This window comes from Solanum dulcamara, chromosome 3 (assembly GCF_947179165.1).
Source record: "Solanum dulcamara chromosome 3, daSolDulc1.2, whole genome shotgun sequence".
Lineage (NCBI taxonomy): Eukaryota > Viridiplantae > Streptophyta > Magnoliopsida > Solanales > Solanaceae > Solanum > Solanum dulcamara.
Window position 1 is genome coordinate 46,065,892 of NC_077239.1, and position 18,146 is coordinate 46,084,037.

Sequence of the window (18,146 nt, forward strand, 5' to 3'; positions counted from 1 at the left end):
TTTTTCTTAAGAAGTGACATACTCCCAAGAGGGTCACTACAAATTTTATTGGGCATAGATTGGTGGGATAAGGTATAAATACCCTCCTAAACTATGATCGAAATTCCAGCGATACACCTAAGCTTAACTAGAATCTCATTACCCCCTAAACTATTTTAAAATGGAATAAATACGCCTTAAATGGTGACATGGCATAGAGAGTATGCTTACTCTCTTGAAGGCAAGTGAACAACGAAAAAATTTGATACGCGTCCTTTTTAAATGGTCTATTTACAATTAGTTAGTACACATAATTATTAACATTAAAAGTAATATATATTTAATTATTTTTATTTCTTTCTGTCACGATCCAAAATGGGTCATGAGTGGCACCAACACTTAACCTCGTAGGTGGGAGAACCAACGATACAAACCCCAACTTATGCTAGCTATTCAACTTAGAAAATACGACAATAATGTGGAAGCTCAAACTTATAAAAGTATGAAATAACAAAAACCACTAAATTCTATTACATACATTTTCCAAAATCTGAAAGTCGTCATATCAAGGACACCTAATCTCAAAATATTAAGTCTACGAGTATCAAACACTAGAAAAAAGGGCAGCTCGGTGCACTAAAGCTCCCACTATGTGCGGGATCCGGAGAAGGGCCTGACCACAAGGGTATATTGTACGCAGCCTTACCTTGCATTTTTGCTAGAGAGTGTTTCCAAGGCTTGAACCCGTGACCTCCTAGTCACATGGCAGCAACTTCACCGATTACTCCAAGGTTCCCCTTCAGTATCAAACACTAGAATAGATAAATAAAATAATTTGTATCCAAAAACTAAGGACATCATGCTATGACTGAGTGTACCCAACACGAGCTAGGAAGATAACTCACCCTATAATCTGATATACTGGAGACTGGCTACTGCTAAGGGCGAGTCGAAGTCGATGGTATACTCATGGTATTCCATAATAAAACACAGAAAAATACAAGTAGAGGTCAGTACAAGGAAATATGTACAGTAGGCATCATCAGCCGACTAGAAATAGAAACCAATATACATAAAACAATAGCAGAAAATCAACTATAGCACTTCACATGTGGCAAACAACAAGCTACTGGTAAAAGTGGTGACAACAATGAAGAAAGTACATAATTAATAAACAAAATTATATAATACACATGAGGACTCAAGCCTCCACACCACGCTCTTTTATAAAACAGTTTCTTTGAGATTGAGTATATTAAGTCATTTTAATATGTTTTTCTTTAATATTATCGTGTAGGAACGTGACATCCGATCCAATAATATTATATCAGCTCATGGAAACCAATCCAAATATATTATATCGACTCGTGACACCCAATCCCATAATATAATTGATTCATCATTCTTATTCATCACACCCAATCCCATAATATGATTGATTCATCATTCTTATTCATCACTTTCCACTTCATTAATAATATTTTATCAAACCTTCTTTATTCAAGGCATCACTTTTGATAGAGCAAGTTCAAGATTATGGATTTCATGGTCTTGGGATTGTAGACCAATCACAACAACATATCAATCATCCAAACCACAATAATTAAATGCATAGAAAACTTCACAACATTACTCAATGACTATCAATTACTATTAAGAGTTCCTCTATGATATAGAATTAACCATAACCTACCTCAACCAAATAACCGAAGTCAAGCAAGCGAATTCACCAATGCTTTTCCTTTCTTCAATCCCTCCGAACATTTCCAATCTATCAAATGTACAATATTCAAAAGCAAACGAGTTCATAGACACCTATATTACCATATATCCAGCCTAGACCCAAAATCCCACCTATATCTATAATCAATTTCCTAAATCTCAAATAGGGCTAAGTCTCAATTTCCTCCAAGTATCATAAATTTGATAGTATTCATATAATACAATACGCCTAATATTTAATTACATATCTCAATATATCAAAACTTGAATCATAATATGATAATTAAATAAATTTTAAAAAAGTCAAACCCACAACGATACTCTACACGTTACAACAACAAGGAACTAGCAATTGTAATGCCTTTTCTTTTGTCTTTATGTTTTTCCAACCCAAATTGTCACGACCCAAGATAGACCCTAGGTGCAACACAAGGGATTAGAATCCTCAAGGACCCCAACCAAGCCTCTTAGCATATCATTCATGAGCATACATAGGGCAAGTAAAGCAATAAATCTAAGACATAGGTGCAAAAATAAGTTCTCAACATGAAAAGTCTCAATAAAGGAGAACAAGTCTAAAACTCAAAATGAAAAGACAAAAAAAACTCCATGACATCTAACATGCCTCTACTAACCTAGATGGGGGCATAAGACAAGCTCCTAGCTCATCCAACATAAACGATGAAAAATCATAAGAACATAAGGAAAAGTAAATTGTCACGTCCTCAGAACATAAGGACTCACCACAAGTGAAAAGGGTAATGAGCTCTAGCGACGGACGGAAGGATGAGCGTGAGTGTTGGGCCCTACATTATGATACAATGTAGGCAAAAAGTATGTGTTAGTATATGGAATGCACTAAGTAGGAAATAATCAATATGAACATGAGGTGCATGACCAATAGGTTTAAAACATGAGTAAAAGAACCTGAAAGCATTCTGTCATGACCCAAGCCTAGGGCCTAGATGTGACACAGCGAATGAGCCTCCCGAAGGTACGGTTACTCACCCAAGACTCTTAGCATTCATTAAGCTTTTCATTGATAATGATAATCAAAAGTAGCCGAAATATAAGGGGTAACGGGACTAAGGGATTCCACATAGATAAGAATTAATTCATCTCAAACATCAAAATATTTTTGTCCAACAATACCTTCTATATTTAAAACTTGACGGGAGCTAAGACATGTCCCTAGCTCACCCTAAATATATAAGTCAAAAGTACCAAAAGTAACTCTATAGTCTATACAAAGCATAAGCTAGAAAGATAGGGATATTGTTCCCAAAACATGAGAACTCACCAACTAGTAGTAACCTTCAACGACAAACTTAGCCACGGAGAGGAGAGTGTAGAGCAACGACGGTTCCTACATGGTGATGTCATGTAGGCAAAAAAATGTGTTAGTACTTTGAATGTACTAAGTATGTGTGCATGCTATAAAATGAAGAATATTAAGACATTTATAAGCAATATCCATAAGTGAATGCGTGCATGAGAAATCATCATATGAAACTTTAAAATATTTATTTTGTGGGAAGATGACCTTAACCGACATTTAAGACCATGCGAGCTATTATATGGAATCTAATACTACCCTCTCGTTGGCATGGGGAGACTACTTGCCAGGTAGAACTCCATCAGCTTTAATCATTTCTTTAACTTTAACTTTAATGGCTAATCGTGGATCAACTAGACTAAATAGCCTATAAGGGCTCCTATATTGGTGCATAGTTAATGCAACATGAGACTTTACTTAAGGACCCCTAAGGTCGAGTTCCCATCTACATGCTACATTCGGTGTTAGGTCAATCCCATAAAATAACATTTAGATACCATAATAGCACAAGCATTTATATAACTTTAGATATCAAATCATCATTCGGTGGGATAGCTCATTAAAATATTTCATTTGATTCAAGATGTGAGAATTGTCCTTTCACATCAAATCCTTTCTTTGGTTAATAAACCCTTTCAACATCATTCAATCATTTCATATGACTCCCTTAACATAAAATATTTACTTCACAAACTTTCATTTGGAGTAAAGCTTTCATTTCAACTTTACTTTAATATAAGAAAACTAGGTGAGTTCATTTCATAAAACCTCCAATTGCATTTAAAGAACTATTGCATGCATCAGAGTGATGGAAATGCATCAAAATATACATCTTAAAAATAACCCACCATATACACCTTAAAACCACTGTCAAGCCTTCATATAGACACTTTAACAAATTATTCCTTTCATGAAATTCAGAGTCAATATACATCAATATAAGTAAATAAACTTTAAATATATCATAATGTATGCATTTAGAGTCATCATGTAAAAGTCCATAAGAATTCATAATTTAGAATTTGAATTAACAAGTTGAGGAAAACATTTGGATCCATAGGTGGAAGATACCATGGATGAAACCCACATACCTTGGGGGAATAAAATCCCTATGAAAGATTTGAGGAGGAAAGGAGACTTTAAGATGCCTTGGAAACAAACCATAGCTTGCCTTGATGTTCTTGGGAGAGTTTGACAATAGAGGATTTGAGGGTTTTCAGTCTAAGTGTGAAGAATAAGAACTTAGAAGGGTTTAGGGTCTTTAAATGGGTAAATGTTACTTCAAAACGACTCCACTTTGAATTAAAACACTAAAAAGGAAAAAAATGTCCCTCTTACAATCTGACCTGAATTGGATTTACGGGGACTCCTTCATATTCCGTGGTGATCACCACGGACCGTGGTGAGGTCCCGTGGTAAGGGACTTGGAAAATATTTTGGAAAAACCTGCAGGGTATCTTTGAAGTTTCACCACAGAACTCCTTCATGTTCCGTGAAGGGCACGACGGGCTGTGAAAGGTGTCAGTGTTGTAGGTCCTGAAGGTGGAATTGCAGAGTGTCCACCACGAGGACACACCACAGTCCGTAGAGGGTTCCATAATCCATGGTGGTCATCCATGGACCTTTCCTTGGGAAATCTCCTGAGGTTCTTGGAGTGGGGTCACCACAAAGGGCTTCACGGTCCGTCGTCCTCCATCGTGATTTGTATCCTGCAGGTCTGAGTATTTAAATATCTACCACGGTTGCTCACCACGGTCCGTGATGATTACCACTGCCCATGATAGTTTTTGTTGTCAGCTCTTAGTGCCAGTTGTTTGCACTTTCGGAGAACTCATCATTTGTTCCTTGTTTTAGGACCTTCCACATTTTTGGGGTCTTACAATATATCCCCCTTAGGAACATTCGTCCTCAAATGAGGATTATTATGTAAAGTGGACATGACATGAGGACTAGAAACCCAACATGAATACAATGAAACTTGAAATGCATCAAACATGGGATCTTTAAACTTTAACATAAAACATAACTTAAAAATTTAACTTCATGAATATGCATGCATATGAAGACTTAGAAAAACTGAAACATAAGAGTCTTAAAGACTTGAGCATGAATAATTTATTACCTTAGGCTTGAGTAGAATGAAAGAGATGAGGGTAACATTTCATCATATCCACTTCCGCTTTCCATGTAGCACTTTCAACTTGTTGATTCCTCCAAAGGACTTTAACGAATGCAACTTCCTTGTTCCTCAATCTCTCGACTTGCCGGTCCAAAATTTCAACTGGAACCTCTTGATAGATCAAATTGTCTTCAACATTCACTATCTCCAAAGGCACAATGGAACTAGGATACCCACATATTTCCTCAACATAGACATATAGAACATCAGATGAACCATGGTCATTTTCGAGGGAAATTCCAACTCATAAGCGACTTTGCCCACAAGCTTCAAGATCCTATAAGGCCCTACATACCTAGGGCTCAATTTTCCTTTCTTACCAAATCTAACCATACCTTTCATGGGTGAAACCTTCAAACACACCCAATCATCCACATTAAACTCAAGATCCATTTTCCTAGTATCAAAATAGGACTTTTGACGACTTTGAGCCATCTTGAACCTTTCTCTAATAACCTTAACCTTCTTTAAAGCATCAACCACCAAATTAGGACCCAACAAGGTCATCTCACCGACTTCAAACCAACCAACTAGAGATATACATCATCTCCTATACAAAGCCTAAAATGACACCATCTCAATACTTGAGTGGTAACTATTATTATAGGCAAACTCGATGAGTGGTAGATGATCATCCCAACTCCCTTTGAATTACAACACACAAACTCTTAACATATCCTCTAGGGTTTGAATTGTTCTTTCGACTTGACCATCGGTTTGAGGATGGAATACGGTGCTTAACTTTACCTTAGTACCAAGGCCCCTTTGAAATGACCTTCAAAAATGAGAAGTGAATTGGGTGACATGATCCAAAATGATTGATAACGACACCATGAAACCTCATCAACTCCCAAATATACAACTTAACATAATCTTCGGCACTATTGGAAGTCTTGACAGGTAGGAATCGAGCCGACTTAGTCATTCTATCAATAATTACCCAAATTGAATCATGACACTTTCGGGTGTGAGGCAAACCCACTACAAAATTCATGTTCAGATCTTCCCACTTCCAAGTAGGTATTTCAATATCTTGTGCTAGGTCACCAGGCCTTTGGTGTTCGGCCTTCACTTGTTGGCAATTTGGACATTTGGACACAAACCTTGCTATGTTTTTTTCCATGCCACCCCACCAATAGAGATCTTTTAAGTCTCGGTACATTTTTGTAGAACCGGGATGAATATTGCATGAAGAATTATGAGCCTCTTTCAAGATCAGACTCCTTAAGCCATCCACATTAGGAACACATAACCGAACTTGGTAGTATAACACCCATCTCCCCTTTCTGAAAAGACCTCTACCTTTGTTTCCTTCACCAACTTCTTTAACTCAACAAATGTCGGGTCAAGGTCTTATTTTAACTTAACATCCACCACCAAGGAGGATTCGGACCTATTTTGAACAATTATACCACCATCATCGGTACCACACAACTTCACCCCTAATCTAGCCAACTGGTGAACATCTTTCACCAACTCCATTTTTCATTCATCCATATGAGCCATGCTCTTCATAGAAACTCTACTGACTGCATCGGCAACCACATTGGCTTTACCCAGATGATAATCCACACTCATGTCGTAGTCCTTGAGGAGTTCTAGCCATCTATTTTGCCTTAGATTGAGGTCCTTTCGGGTGAACACATATTGGAAATTTTTATGATCGGTATACATATCCACATGCACCCTATAGAGATAATGCCACAAAATCTTTAAAGAAAAAACAACGGCTGACAATTCAAGATCATGGGTAGGGTAGTTACATTCATGCACCTTCAATTGCCTAGAGGTATAAGCTATAACTTTGTCATTTTACATCAAGACACAACCCAAACCAAACTTTGACATCACAATAAACCACAAACCCTTCTAGTCCTTCTGGTAGAGTCAAAAAAGGAGCGGAGGTAAAGCGATCTTTCAGGGTTTGGAAACTCCTTTCACACTCATTCGTCCATATGAATTTTGTTTTTTTGGGTTAATTACATCATAGGAAATGAGATGGAGGAGAACCCTTCAATGAACCTTCTATAATACCCGGATAGACCCAAGAAACTCCTAATGTCCGAAGGAGACAATTGTCTAGGCCAATTCTTGACTTCCTCCATTTTCTTAGGATCAACTTTGATCCCCCCACCGAACACTATGCGACCAAGAAATGCCATTTCAACCAAAGTTTGCACTTACTAAATTTTGCAAAAAATTGCCTATCCCTTAAGTTTGAAGCACAATCCTCACATGGTTCTTATGTTCTTTCTCACCCCGAGAGTAGATCAAGAAGCCATCAATAAAGACCATAAAAAAGTACCGAGGTAGCGTTTGAACACCCTATTCATTAGGCCCATAAACACCATCGGTGCATTCATCAACCTTAAACTCATCGCTATAAACTTGAAGCGTTCATACCTTATTCAAAATGAAGTCTTAGGAATGTCACACTCCCTCACTCTTAGTTGGTGATCGCCGAACCGAAGGTCAATTTTGGAGAAGTGATTTGCCCCTTGTAATTGATCAAATAAGTCATATATTCTAGGGATTAGGTACTTGTATGGTCACTTTGTTCAATTGACGGTAGTCTATTCACATCTAAAGTGACCCATCCTTCTTCCTTACAAATAACACAGGAGCACCCCATGATGAAATACATGGCTTTATGAACCCTTTTTCTAACAATTCCTTTAATTGTTGCTTCAACTCCTTCAATTCTGCAGAGGTCATTCGGTAAGAAGGAATAGATATAGGCTGGGTATCGGAGAGGAGATCGATACAAAAATTAACTTCTCTTTCGGGAGGGATACCAGGAAGGTCATCAGGAAACTCATTGACTATGGGGACCGACTCAAGAGGAGGACTTTCGAAATTGACATCCCTAACCCACACAATGTGGTAAATGCAACCCTTAGCAATCAACTTTCGGGCCTTAAGACAAGGAATTAACTTACCTTTCACCATCGAATTTTGACCCTCTCATTCAAGAATGGACTCATTTGGGAATTGAAATGACTCAATGAGTAATACAATCTTATGGAAGCATAAGATGCATGTAAGCAATCAATCCTAAGTAAAACATCAAAATCTACCATGTCAAACTCTATCAGATCACGCGGAACAACTTTATGCAAGATAAACATAGGACATCTCTTATAAACTTTCATAGCAACAACTGACTAACCAACAGGGGTAGACACCAAATAAGGCTTTACTAACATTTCGGGTAATAAATCAAACCTATTAGCTAAGAATAGGGTAACAAATGACAAGTTTGCACCCGAATCTAACAATTCTTACACATCAAAAGAAAAGACATTTTAACATACCGGTAACAACATTTGGTGCTTCCTCCACCTCTTGCCTCCCATGCAAATCATAGAAATGGTTGATGTGTCAGCCGCTGATCTTGGGCATATTTATGTGCTCATGTGCCTTGTTGCTCATATTTAGTACTTATTTTGAGAATATTTTAGAAATATAATTGCATGTTTTAGATAGAATAAAGAACAAGGTTGCACTAAGGTATGTATAGTGATTGTGGGATGCTTGGATACAAGTCAGTGATTGGAAGAAGTCAATGCAAAGATATGCAAGTTGAATGAGAGAAGAAGGAAGCCAAAATAGGATAAGCAGCCCTAGCGTACTACTAGCGTGCCGTGCTAGAGTATAAACTTTAGAGGATTATCTTAGATGCACTGCTGGCACGCCATGCCAGAGGGTAAACAACTGAGAGGCATTCTTGGCACACTGTTAGCGCATTACGCAAAGGGTGAAACTACTAAAGGGATATTTTAGCGCGACCCTGGTGCAGTGCACCAACATGGCCCCGAAATTCTGATTTTTTTAATTAAGTCCGAGTCAACTTAGGACTAGAAGGTTATTTTAAAAATCCTATAAATAGAATCCTATGGCTTTTGAGAGGGGGGCACGCAGCTTTTGAAATAAGACTAAGACGAGGGTATACGCACTTTAGCTTTTTCTTTTTTTCTCTTTTGATTTGAAGATTAAAGTGTATGAACTAATTCATTGTGTATTTATATTGAACATGAGTGGATAAGAACTCTTATTTTGGGGTTGTAGCTATGAAGTTATGACATAATACGATCTACTCTTTTGTCGATGATGAGTTGTTAATTATAATTACTCCTTCATTTTTATTTTAACTATTGTAATGTTTGGCCAGCATTAGAGTACATGTGTTGTCTACCTTGAATTCGGAAGAAGACAAGGAGATAGAACAAAGAATGTAGGAAACATTTCATGCTAGAGTAACTTAGGGTGATTTGTATGCAGGATGCTAGTGACACATACATGTATACCACATTTGGTTAATAAATAGGACGATAGATTAATGCATTTTTATTGATTCATGCCTATCCTCGCTCAATGATGTAATTAGGCTATTGATAAAGATAGATAATTAGAGATCGGAAGATCATGCTTGTATTAGTAACCCTATAAATTAGAAGTTAAACATCTCATCTAAGACTAAAAGTGGACAATATTATATATGACTTCATTCTATGCTACAGCCCTGGATTTTTCATAACCTGATTTTTTGTATAACTCTTGTAGTAGTAGTAATTTTTCTTGCAGCAAAGGATTTGGTGATAGCATTATCTCAATTTCTCATAACACACATAATCGGTATAGTCCTTTCAATATAAATAAGTGGTCTTCATAAAGTCTTTATGGGTTCGATATCCAGCTCGAAAGATATATTATATTACTTGTTAGATCACGTACACTTGCGTGTGCACCTGAACGCAACAAAGTTTTAGCGCCATTGTCGGGGACTTTAAATTAGGCAATTTGTTTTTCTTCAAAGTTTCTATATTGATTGTTCTAGTGTTAAAAACTTGATCTTAGCTATGCATTTTGTAGGTGACTGAGGCATTATACTAGGCAGAGACAAGGAGCTTGTAGAGCCATTATCTGAGCTTGAACGATTCTTTCATTGACAAAGGCGTAAAGCGGCCTCTCAATACCTAATACAGAAACTCAATCTAGAGAATAACCAAGGTTTTCCAGGGGACGGTTTGCCTAAGGAGATACCGCCAGAAGAGATACCTATGGAGATAGAAGCAAGAACAGTGTGAGATGTGACAGTCCCACTTATAGCAAATATTACCTCCAATATTCAGAAATCGTCGACTGGAGGTCGGTTTGAGCTAAAACAGAATATGGTATAGCTTTTGCACACAAATGGGCAGTTTACGGGGTTGTCTCATGAAGATCCCCAAGTAGATATCTAGAACTTTCTGAAAATCAGCTATACTTACAAGCCAACTGGGGTATCTCCTGATTATATGAGGTTAATGTTGTTTTCCTTTTCGTTATTGTGGGAGGCAAACAAGTGGTTGAAGTAAAAACTGCCTAATTTCATTACCACTTGGAATGACTTAGCTCGTAAGTCTCTAATCAAGTTCTTTCCTTCGAGAAAGACAGCTAAGTTGAGAAGAGCAATCCTAAGCTTTAAACAAAAAGCTGGAGAGAATTTATATCAAGATTGGGACTGGCTTAAATCCCTGCTCATCAGTTGCCCCCACCATCATCAGGCGAATGAGGTGTTAGTCCATACCTTTATATAGGGGTTGGAACCCAACACCAAAATTCTCTTTGATTTGGCTGCAAGAGGACAAGAGCGGGAGAAAATTTATAATGAGCTATATATACTGCTGAACCTCATATCTCAGGGAAATTATGAGTGGAATGGAAGGAATTCCATGCATGTTGTGCAGAAACAAGCATGAATGATGGAAGTAGATGCCATGATAGCCTTCACTGCACAGATTGCATCAATGCAGAATATGATGTCCACACATTTTAGCAATCTGGAACTGGGATAATAGTAGGTAGCAGTGAATATGGTTCAAAAACAACCAATGTGGTGTAAGATTTGCGGAAGTAGTGAACATTCAAAGATTACTGTGGAGCTAATCCGGAGTCTGTGAACTTTGTGGGTAATGCACCAAGGGGAGGAGTTAACCAAAACTATGGAAATACTTATAACCCAAATTAAAGAAACCACCTGAACTTCTCATGGGATAGAAATCAGCATCAAGGGTAGACCCAATTCCGACCACAGGGAGGTGGGCAACAGTATAATAATCAAGGTCAGGGTAACCAGAACTCAAGGAAATCAGGAAGCATGAGCGTAGAGGATATATTAAAACAAATTATGACTGACCAGGCTAAGTTAGCTGCAGAGGTGCGTCAAAATCTGTTAGCTACTCAGAAACTCGAAAAATAGCTTGGGCAGTTGGCAAGCGCACAGAACTCTCGCCAACAAGGAGGTTTTCCAAGTCAAACTGATCCAAACCCCAAATAGGTAAATGCAGTCAGTACCGTAGTGGTCGGCAACTAACTGAATTGACTCCCCAAATAAAATCAGATGAGTCGAAAGGTAAAGGAAAAGTTAGGGAAGAAGATGAATCCAAAAGGCAAAAAGTGGATGAAGAATCGAAAATGAAACCTCCTCCTCCATTCCTACAAAAGTTTAAGAAAAAAAAGGAGGAATGTTTCGAGAAGTTCATTGAAATGCTGAAACAAGTAAAAAATAATTTACCTTTGATTGATGTTTTGCAGGGTATCCCTAAGTACGCCAAGTATGTCAAGGACATTGTAGCCAAAAAAAACAAGTTGGCTGAGTATGAAACAGCATCACTCACTAAGGACTGCAGTTCAAGAATTATAAATAAAGTTAAGCTCCCAACAAAGCAGAAAGATCCGGGGAGTTTCACGGTATAGGTTACTATTGGCAATTGTGTGAATGCAAGAGGATTATGTGATTTAGGGGCGAGCATAAACTTGATATCTACCTCTATGTCCAAGAAATTGGGTTTTGGAAATTCAAAGCCTACCACCATTTTGTTGCAACTTACAGACCGCTCAGTAGCCAGACCGGATGGGATCATCGAGGATGTATTAGTCCTGGTGGGATCACTCATTTTTCCTGTGGACTTTGTCATCTTAGACTTTGAGCCATATCCAAATGTCCCTTTCTTATTAGGATGGTCATTCCTTGCAATGGGAGGGGCATTGATAGATGTAGCAGTAGGGGCAACTCACGATGAGAGCTCATGAGAATATGGAAGTATTTGATGTGTATATCATATTGAAATTTCCTGCGATATAAGAAGAGTTATCTGCAATAATAGTAATTGATGAAGTAGTGGCGGAGAAATGTGAGGAATATAAAGATCCTATGGAGAAAGTGTTAATGGGTAAATACATACAAGGCGGTATGCTGGCGCAAGAAATTATTAGTGTGTTAGATGCTCACAATGTGAGCATGTGGAAAAAATAGGTGGAACCATTAAATATAGTATTGGGCCCGTCGCCTAAAACCTCAACTGAGGAAGCTCCAAAACTAGAATTGAAACCATTTCCATCTCATCTCAGGTATGTATTCCTTGGTCCAAATGACACTTCAACAGTAATTCTCTCATCAGCTTTGTCTGAAATGTAGGTTACAAAAGCTTTGGAGGTGCTTAGATGATGAAAGAAAGCCATGGGCTGCCAAATGGCTAACCTGCATGGGATTAGTCCAGCCTTATGCATGAACACATATTAATGGAGGAAGGGCACAAACCATTTGCATAACCTCAACGTAGACTGAATCTTGTAATGAAAGATATGGTGAGAAAGGAGGTCATTGAGGGGTTAGATTCAGGCATCATCTATCCTATCTCAGTTAGTAAATGGGTAAGTCCAGTCTAGTGTGTACCTAAAATGGGGGATGACGGTGATCAAAAATGAGAAGAATGAGCTAATTCCCACTAGAACAGTCACTGGCCGGAGGATTTGCATGGACTACCGCAAATTAAATGAGGTGACAAGGAAGGATCATTACATAGTTCTTTTCATTGATCAAATGCTAGACAAGTTGGCTGGGCAAGAGTACTATTTCTTCTTGGATGATTATTCAAGGTACAATCAAATCTCGATTACTCTTAAGGATTAAGAAAAGACAACACTCACTTGTCCCTATGGACCTTATGTTTTCAAGCGTATGCCATTCAGATTATGTAATGCACCTGCAACTTTCCAAAGGTACATGGTGGATGATTTTGTGGAGATATTCATGGATGACTTCTCAGTTTTTGGGGAGTCCTTTGATTCATGCTTGTGAAATCTGGATAGAGTGTTAGCAAGGTGCGAAGAGACAAATCTTGTACTAAACTGGGAAAAGTGCCATTTTCTAGTAAAGAAAGTGATTGTCTTGGGTCATAAAGTCTCAAAGCAAGGGTTGGAAGTAGATAAAGCCAAGATTGAGGTAATAGAGAAATTACCTCCTCTAATTTCAATCAAAGGAGTCCGCAGTTTCCTGGGTCATGCTGGGTTCTATAGAATGTTCATTCAGGATTTCTCAAAAATAGCTAGGCCCATGTGCATCTTGTTGGAGAAGGAAGATAAGTTCACTTGATAAGAAGTGTGTAGGGCCTTTGAGTTGTTGAAGAAGAAGCTCACGGAAGCTCTAATTTTAATTTCTCCTAATTGGGAGCTACCTTTTGATCTTATGTGTGATACCAGTGATGTAGCAGTAGGGGCAGTCTTGGGGCAGCAAAAAGAGAAGATTTTTCATTTTATTTTTTATGCAAGCAAGACTCTTGATTTAGCTCAGGCCAACTACACTATCACAGAAAAAGAGATGTTGGCACTGATTTATGCGTTCGACAAGTTCAGATCCTATTTGGTAAGTACTAAAGTGATTGTTTATACTGATCATGCAGCTCTTAAGTACCTATTCAATAAGAAAGATGCAAAGCCAACGCTCATAAGATGGACCCTGTAGATACAAGAGTTCGATATCGAGATCAAGAATCGTAAGGGCTATGAGAATCAAGTTGTCGATCACCTTTATAGGATAGAGAGTTCGACACATGTTGAAGAACAACTATAGATTAAAGAAGAATTTCTAGATGAGCAGCTTTTGTCCCTAGAGATGACTGAATTGTCATAGTATGCAGATGTTGTCAATTATCTGGTTAGTGGAGTGTTTCCTCCTGATGCTACCTTGCAGCAGAAGAAAAAGTTGATGCATAATGCCAGGTACTACATATGGTACGAGCCTTATTTATTCAAAAAAGGTGTTGATCGAATGGTTAGGAGGTGTGTGCCAAAAATTGAGGTGAACCTAGTGTTGGATAGTTGCCATTTATGACTATATAGCGGCCATCATAGAGGTGAGCGTACCGCCCATAAGGTACTCCAATCAAGTTTCTTTTGGCCTACTCTGTTTAAAGATGTTGCAGGATATGTAAAGAAATGTGATCAGTGTCAACGAGTTGGCACAATATCAAGGAGACACGAAATGCCTTTGAAAAATATTCTGGAGGTTGAAATCTTTGATGTATGGGGCATGTACTTCCTAGGTCCGTTTCCATCATACTATGGGAATCAATATATATTAGTGGTAGTGGATTATGTGTCCAAATGGGTTGAAGTTGTGGTCCTTCCCACGAATGACTCAAAAGTGGTAAGCAAGTTACTAAAGAAGCACATCTTCACTCAATTTGGCACTCCCAGGGCAATTATTAGTGATGGAGGATCACACTTCATAAATCAAACAATGAAGAATCTCTTGGCTAAATATGGGGTGAGACACAAGGTAGCTACAACTTATCATCCACAGACCAGTGGACAGGTTAAGGTCTCCAATAGAGAGGTAAAGCAGATACTGCAAAAGATTGTCAATGCACAAAGGAAGGATTGGGGAGCAAAGCTAGATGAGGCATTATGGGCATATAGAACTTCTTATAAAACTTCCATCGAGACGTCTCCATATCAGATGGCATCCGGTAAAGCGTGTCATCTACTAGTAGAGTTAGAACATTATGCCTACTGGGCAATCAAGAAGCTTAATCTCGACCCAGAGTTAGTAGGAGAGAAGCGGTTGGATCAATTGCATGAGTTAGAAGAGTTTAGGCTACATGCCTATGAAAATGCTAAGTCGTACAAAGAGAAAACAAAGTGGTGGCATGACAAGCATATTTTCACTCAAAATTTCAAACCAGGGCAAAAGGTACTCCTCTTTAACTCTAGACTCAAGCTCTTTCCAGGAAAGTTGCGGTCCAAGTGGAATAAACCTTTTGAAGTGGTGCGTATGACACCGCATAGAGCAGTGGTATTGTGGAATGCAATGAAGACCTTCACATTTTTGGTAAATGGACAAAGAGTTAAACACTACTTTGGTGAGGATGTTGACCGTGATGAGGAAGCCATAAACTGGAAGATGAGTGAAGAAGTAGTTGGGTCGTGCCGCGATAGTAACTAAGGCGCCACACGAGAGGCAACCCGTGCATTGTATTAGGATCTAAAGCTTGTAATTTTGCTTTGTCTTTGGTATTTTAGGCTGGCATTTGATTTTAGATTGTCTTTCTTGGTAATATTAGGAGTAGAACAAGTTTTAATGTCGTGCCACAACCAAAACTAAGGCGCTAGGTGGGAGGCAACCCACCGTGTTTGTTTTTCTAATGGTGTATGGTTAATGCGCAGATTGACAGGAGCTAATTAGAACAAAAAGAAGTAAAAGTCTGAAACTTGGCGGGCTGGCGCTCTGCAGGTGCGCCGCGCCAGGGAGCAAAAAATAGAGGGCTTAGACGAGTGCAATCTTGGTGTGCCGTGCCAAGCCCTATCTTTGAAATTCTGTAAGTGGGCGCGACTCTGGTGCGCCGCGCCACCAACGCGCCAGTAATGGATTCAGGTTTAAATTTAGAAAAAGACGTTTAACAACCCCCAAAACCCTCCCACTACCCCACTATCTCAACCTAAACTCTTCAACTACCCGACCCCCACTCTCCCATAACCTTTCCTTTTCATCTTTCCACTTCAATTCCTCCTATAAATACCCTTCTTCACCACCTACATTGTCCCACAAAACTACTAAAACCCCCAAAACACCACGTTGTCTTCTTTGTCTAGCCACCCACCATTCTAAAAACACCATCATTGTCCAAATCCGATTCTCTCTCTATATAAACTCTTCCTTCCTCTTCTCCAATGGCACCTAAAGGAAAGCAACTAGACGGAAGAGTGGTAACAAAAGATCCTGAAAAGGGGGGGCTTCTTCATTTGTAGAACCAACAAGTTAAAGACTACCACTGCACCGGTTCGGCAAGAAGGCGGTAGAGCAATATGGGTTGGATTGGTTCGAGTCCCAAAAAGAGGCAAAGTACATGGGAGATGAATATGTCAATGAGGGTAGGCTACAGGCGGAGTTTCCTCAAATTCACGAGATGGTGTACAATTTGGGTCTTCAAATACATATTTAAGGACCAACATGAGTGCAATTGGACTCTTATCCGTGAATTTTATGCTAATTGGAATACTGAGCAGTCTAGTAGCAATAGGGTGAAGTTAGTGGTTTACCACTCGAGCGTTGAATGAATTCTTAGGAACTCCCCATTGCGACTATTCTGAGTATTTAGACATGAAGGAATAACCCCCGTATAGAAACATTCATCACACCTTGTGCGGTGTTAATTCTGTTGCACGGTAGGATAGAGCAAAAGACACCGGGAGACACTCTACATTGCAATATGCGCATCTCAATAGTGAGGCTCGGGTATGGTTGAAAATTGTTTGTAGTGTATTTTTGCTCGGTAAGCACATGAAAGAGTTGCAGGTGAATGCTAGGTCAGTACTGTGCCACAACATGATAAAATTCCGAAATAACGAAAAGTGGCGTTTTTGTTATGAAAGTATAATTACCCAGCTGTTATGGTCTGAGGGGGTCGAGGAGGAAGTTCATGACTTGTGCGCACCAAGAGTTCCATACTTGGTGTGTAATCTGGTGGATATGACAAAGACTAAGGCTCAAGACACTGCTCATGGGCCTGTACTATCAACTTTCGTTTGGCAAGCATGGGATGATAGCTGGATGGGAAGGACGTTTGGTATGGCAGAGTTGCAATTCCGTATTGGTGGTCGTCCGATGATGGAAGAAAAGATAGCGGAGTTAGCTGATCGTTATCCTCTTACGGATAGTGCCATGTACATGTGCCGAATGGGCCCAACATTTCAGGAGCCCTTAGATGATGATGAGCCCACTGTTGATGAGATGGGCAATAATAATGAGGACAAGGAGCCCAACGATGTTGTCACTGCTCTTATGGTTGTGGAGGACATTGTCGCCACTGATGGCAATGATGACGACTGTGAAGGCTTGGGCATCAGATCTTTGTGAACCCAGAGAACAGTTCACCTAGCCTCCGCAAATGCAGTCCTCTGCCCACAAACGCGAAGAGTAAATCACCCTTGCATCAGCAAGGTGCTGCAACATCTATTTTGGCAAAGTACAAATCTCCGATGGGGTGTTCAAAATCCCGTGCACACAAATGAGATATGATACCCCATCAAATTCGACGTTTCGGACTCACTAGCGCATTCAAACTTTTCATATGAGGTCATTTTAACGAAAAGTGGATCCCACACCCAAGTGTCATTTTTAGCCAATTTCAATAACGGGGCTCGGGATTAGATCAAAAACTTCGAGAAACAAACGAAGGATCGTTCTAGACCAAACTTGACATTCCAGAACTAACCGCGCACGAAATTCTCATCCAATCGCATTTTTTGAGAATGTTGACCAAAGTCAACCTTAGGTCAAATTTCAAAGGCTATAGCGCCAGTTAGCCCCAAACTCGCACCGATTGCCTTATACTCATATCGACCATGCTACTAGAATAATTTGATCATTCTGGAGTTGATGGAACCGTTAGAATTTCGCTCTGAGTTCGTTTACCTGAAGTAATGACCAAAATCATTTTTTCAAGTTATTAAAGCTCCAAAATAGCGAAACGAGCCTAAAACCCAAACGAACGACCAGACGAGCGAACAGTCAGTGCCAGCAAGTCATAAATGACTTTGGGTCACTACAAGAATGCTCTAAACGATAAAATGAATGCATTAATTCAAAAATGACCTATAGGGTCATTA

The 18,146-nt window shown here is 39.1% G+C and overlaps 1 protein-coding gene across 1 annotated transcript; it reads left to right on the forward strand.

Moving 5' to 3' along the window:
* The first annotated feature begins 11,385 nt into the window (after positions 1 to 11,385).
* On the forward strand, positions 11,386 to 12,290 carry LOC129883558 (uncharacterized). The gene is made up of 3 exons (XM_055958194.1): positions 11,386 to 11,415; positions 11,793 to 11,948; positions 12,039 to 12,290. The coding sequence occupies exons 1-3, from the start codon at positions 11,386 to 11,388 to the stop codon at positions 12,288 to 12,290; spliced, it is 438 nt and encodes a 145-aa protein (XP_055814169.1).
* The last annotated feature ends 5,856 nt before the right edge of the window (positions 12,291 to 18,146 follow it).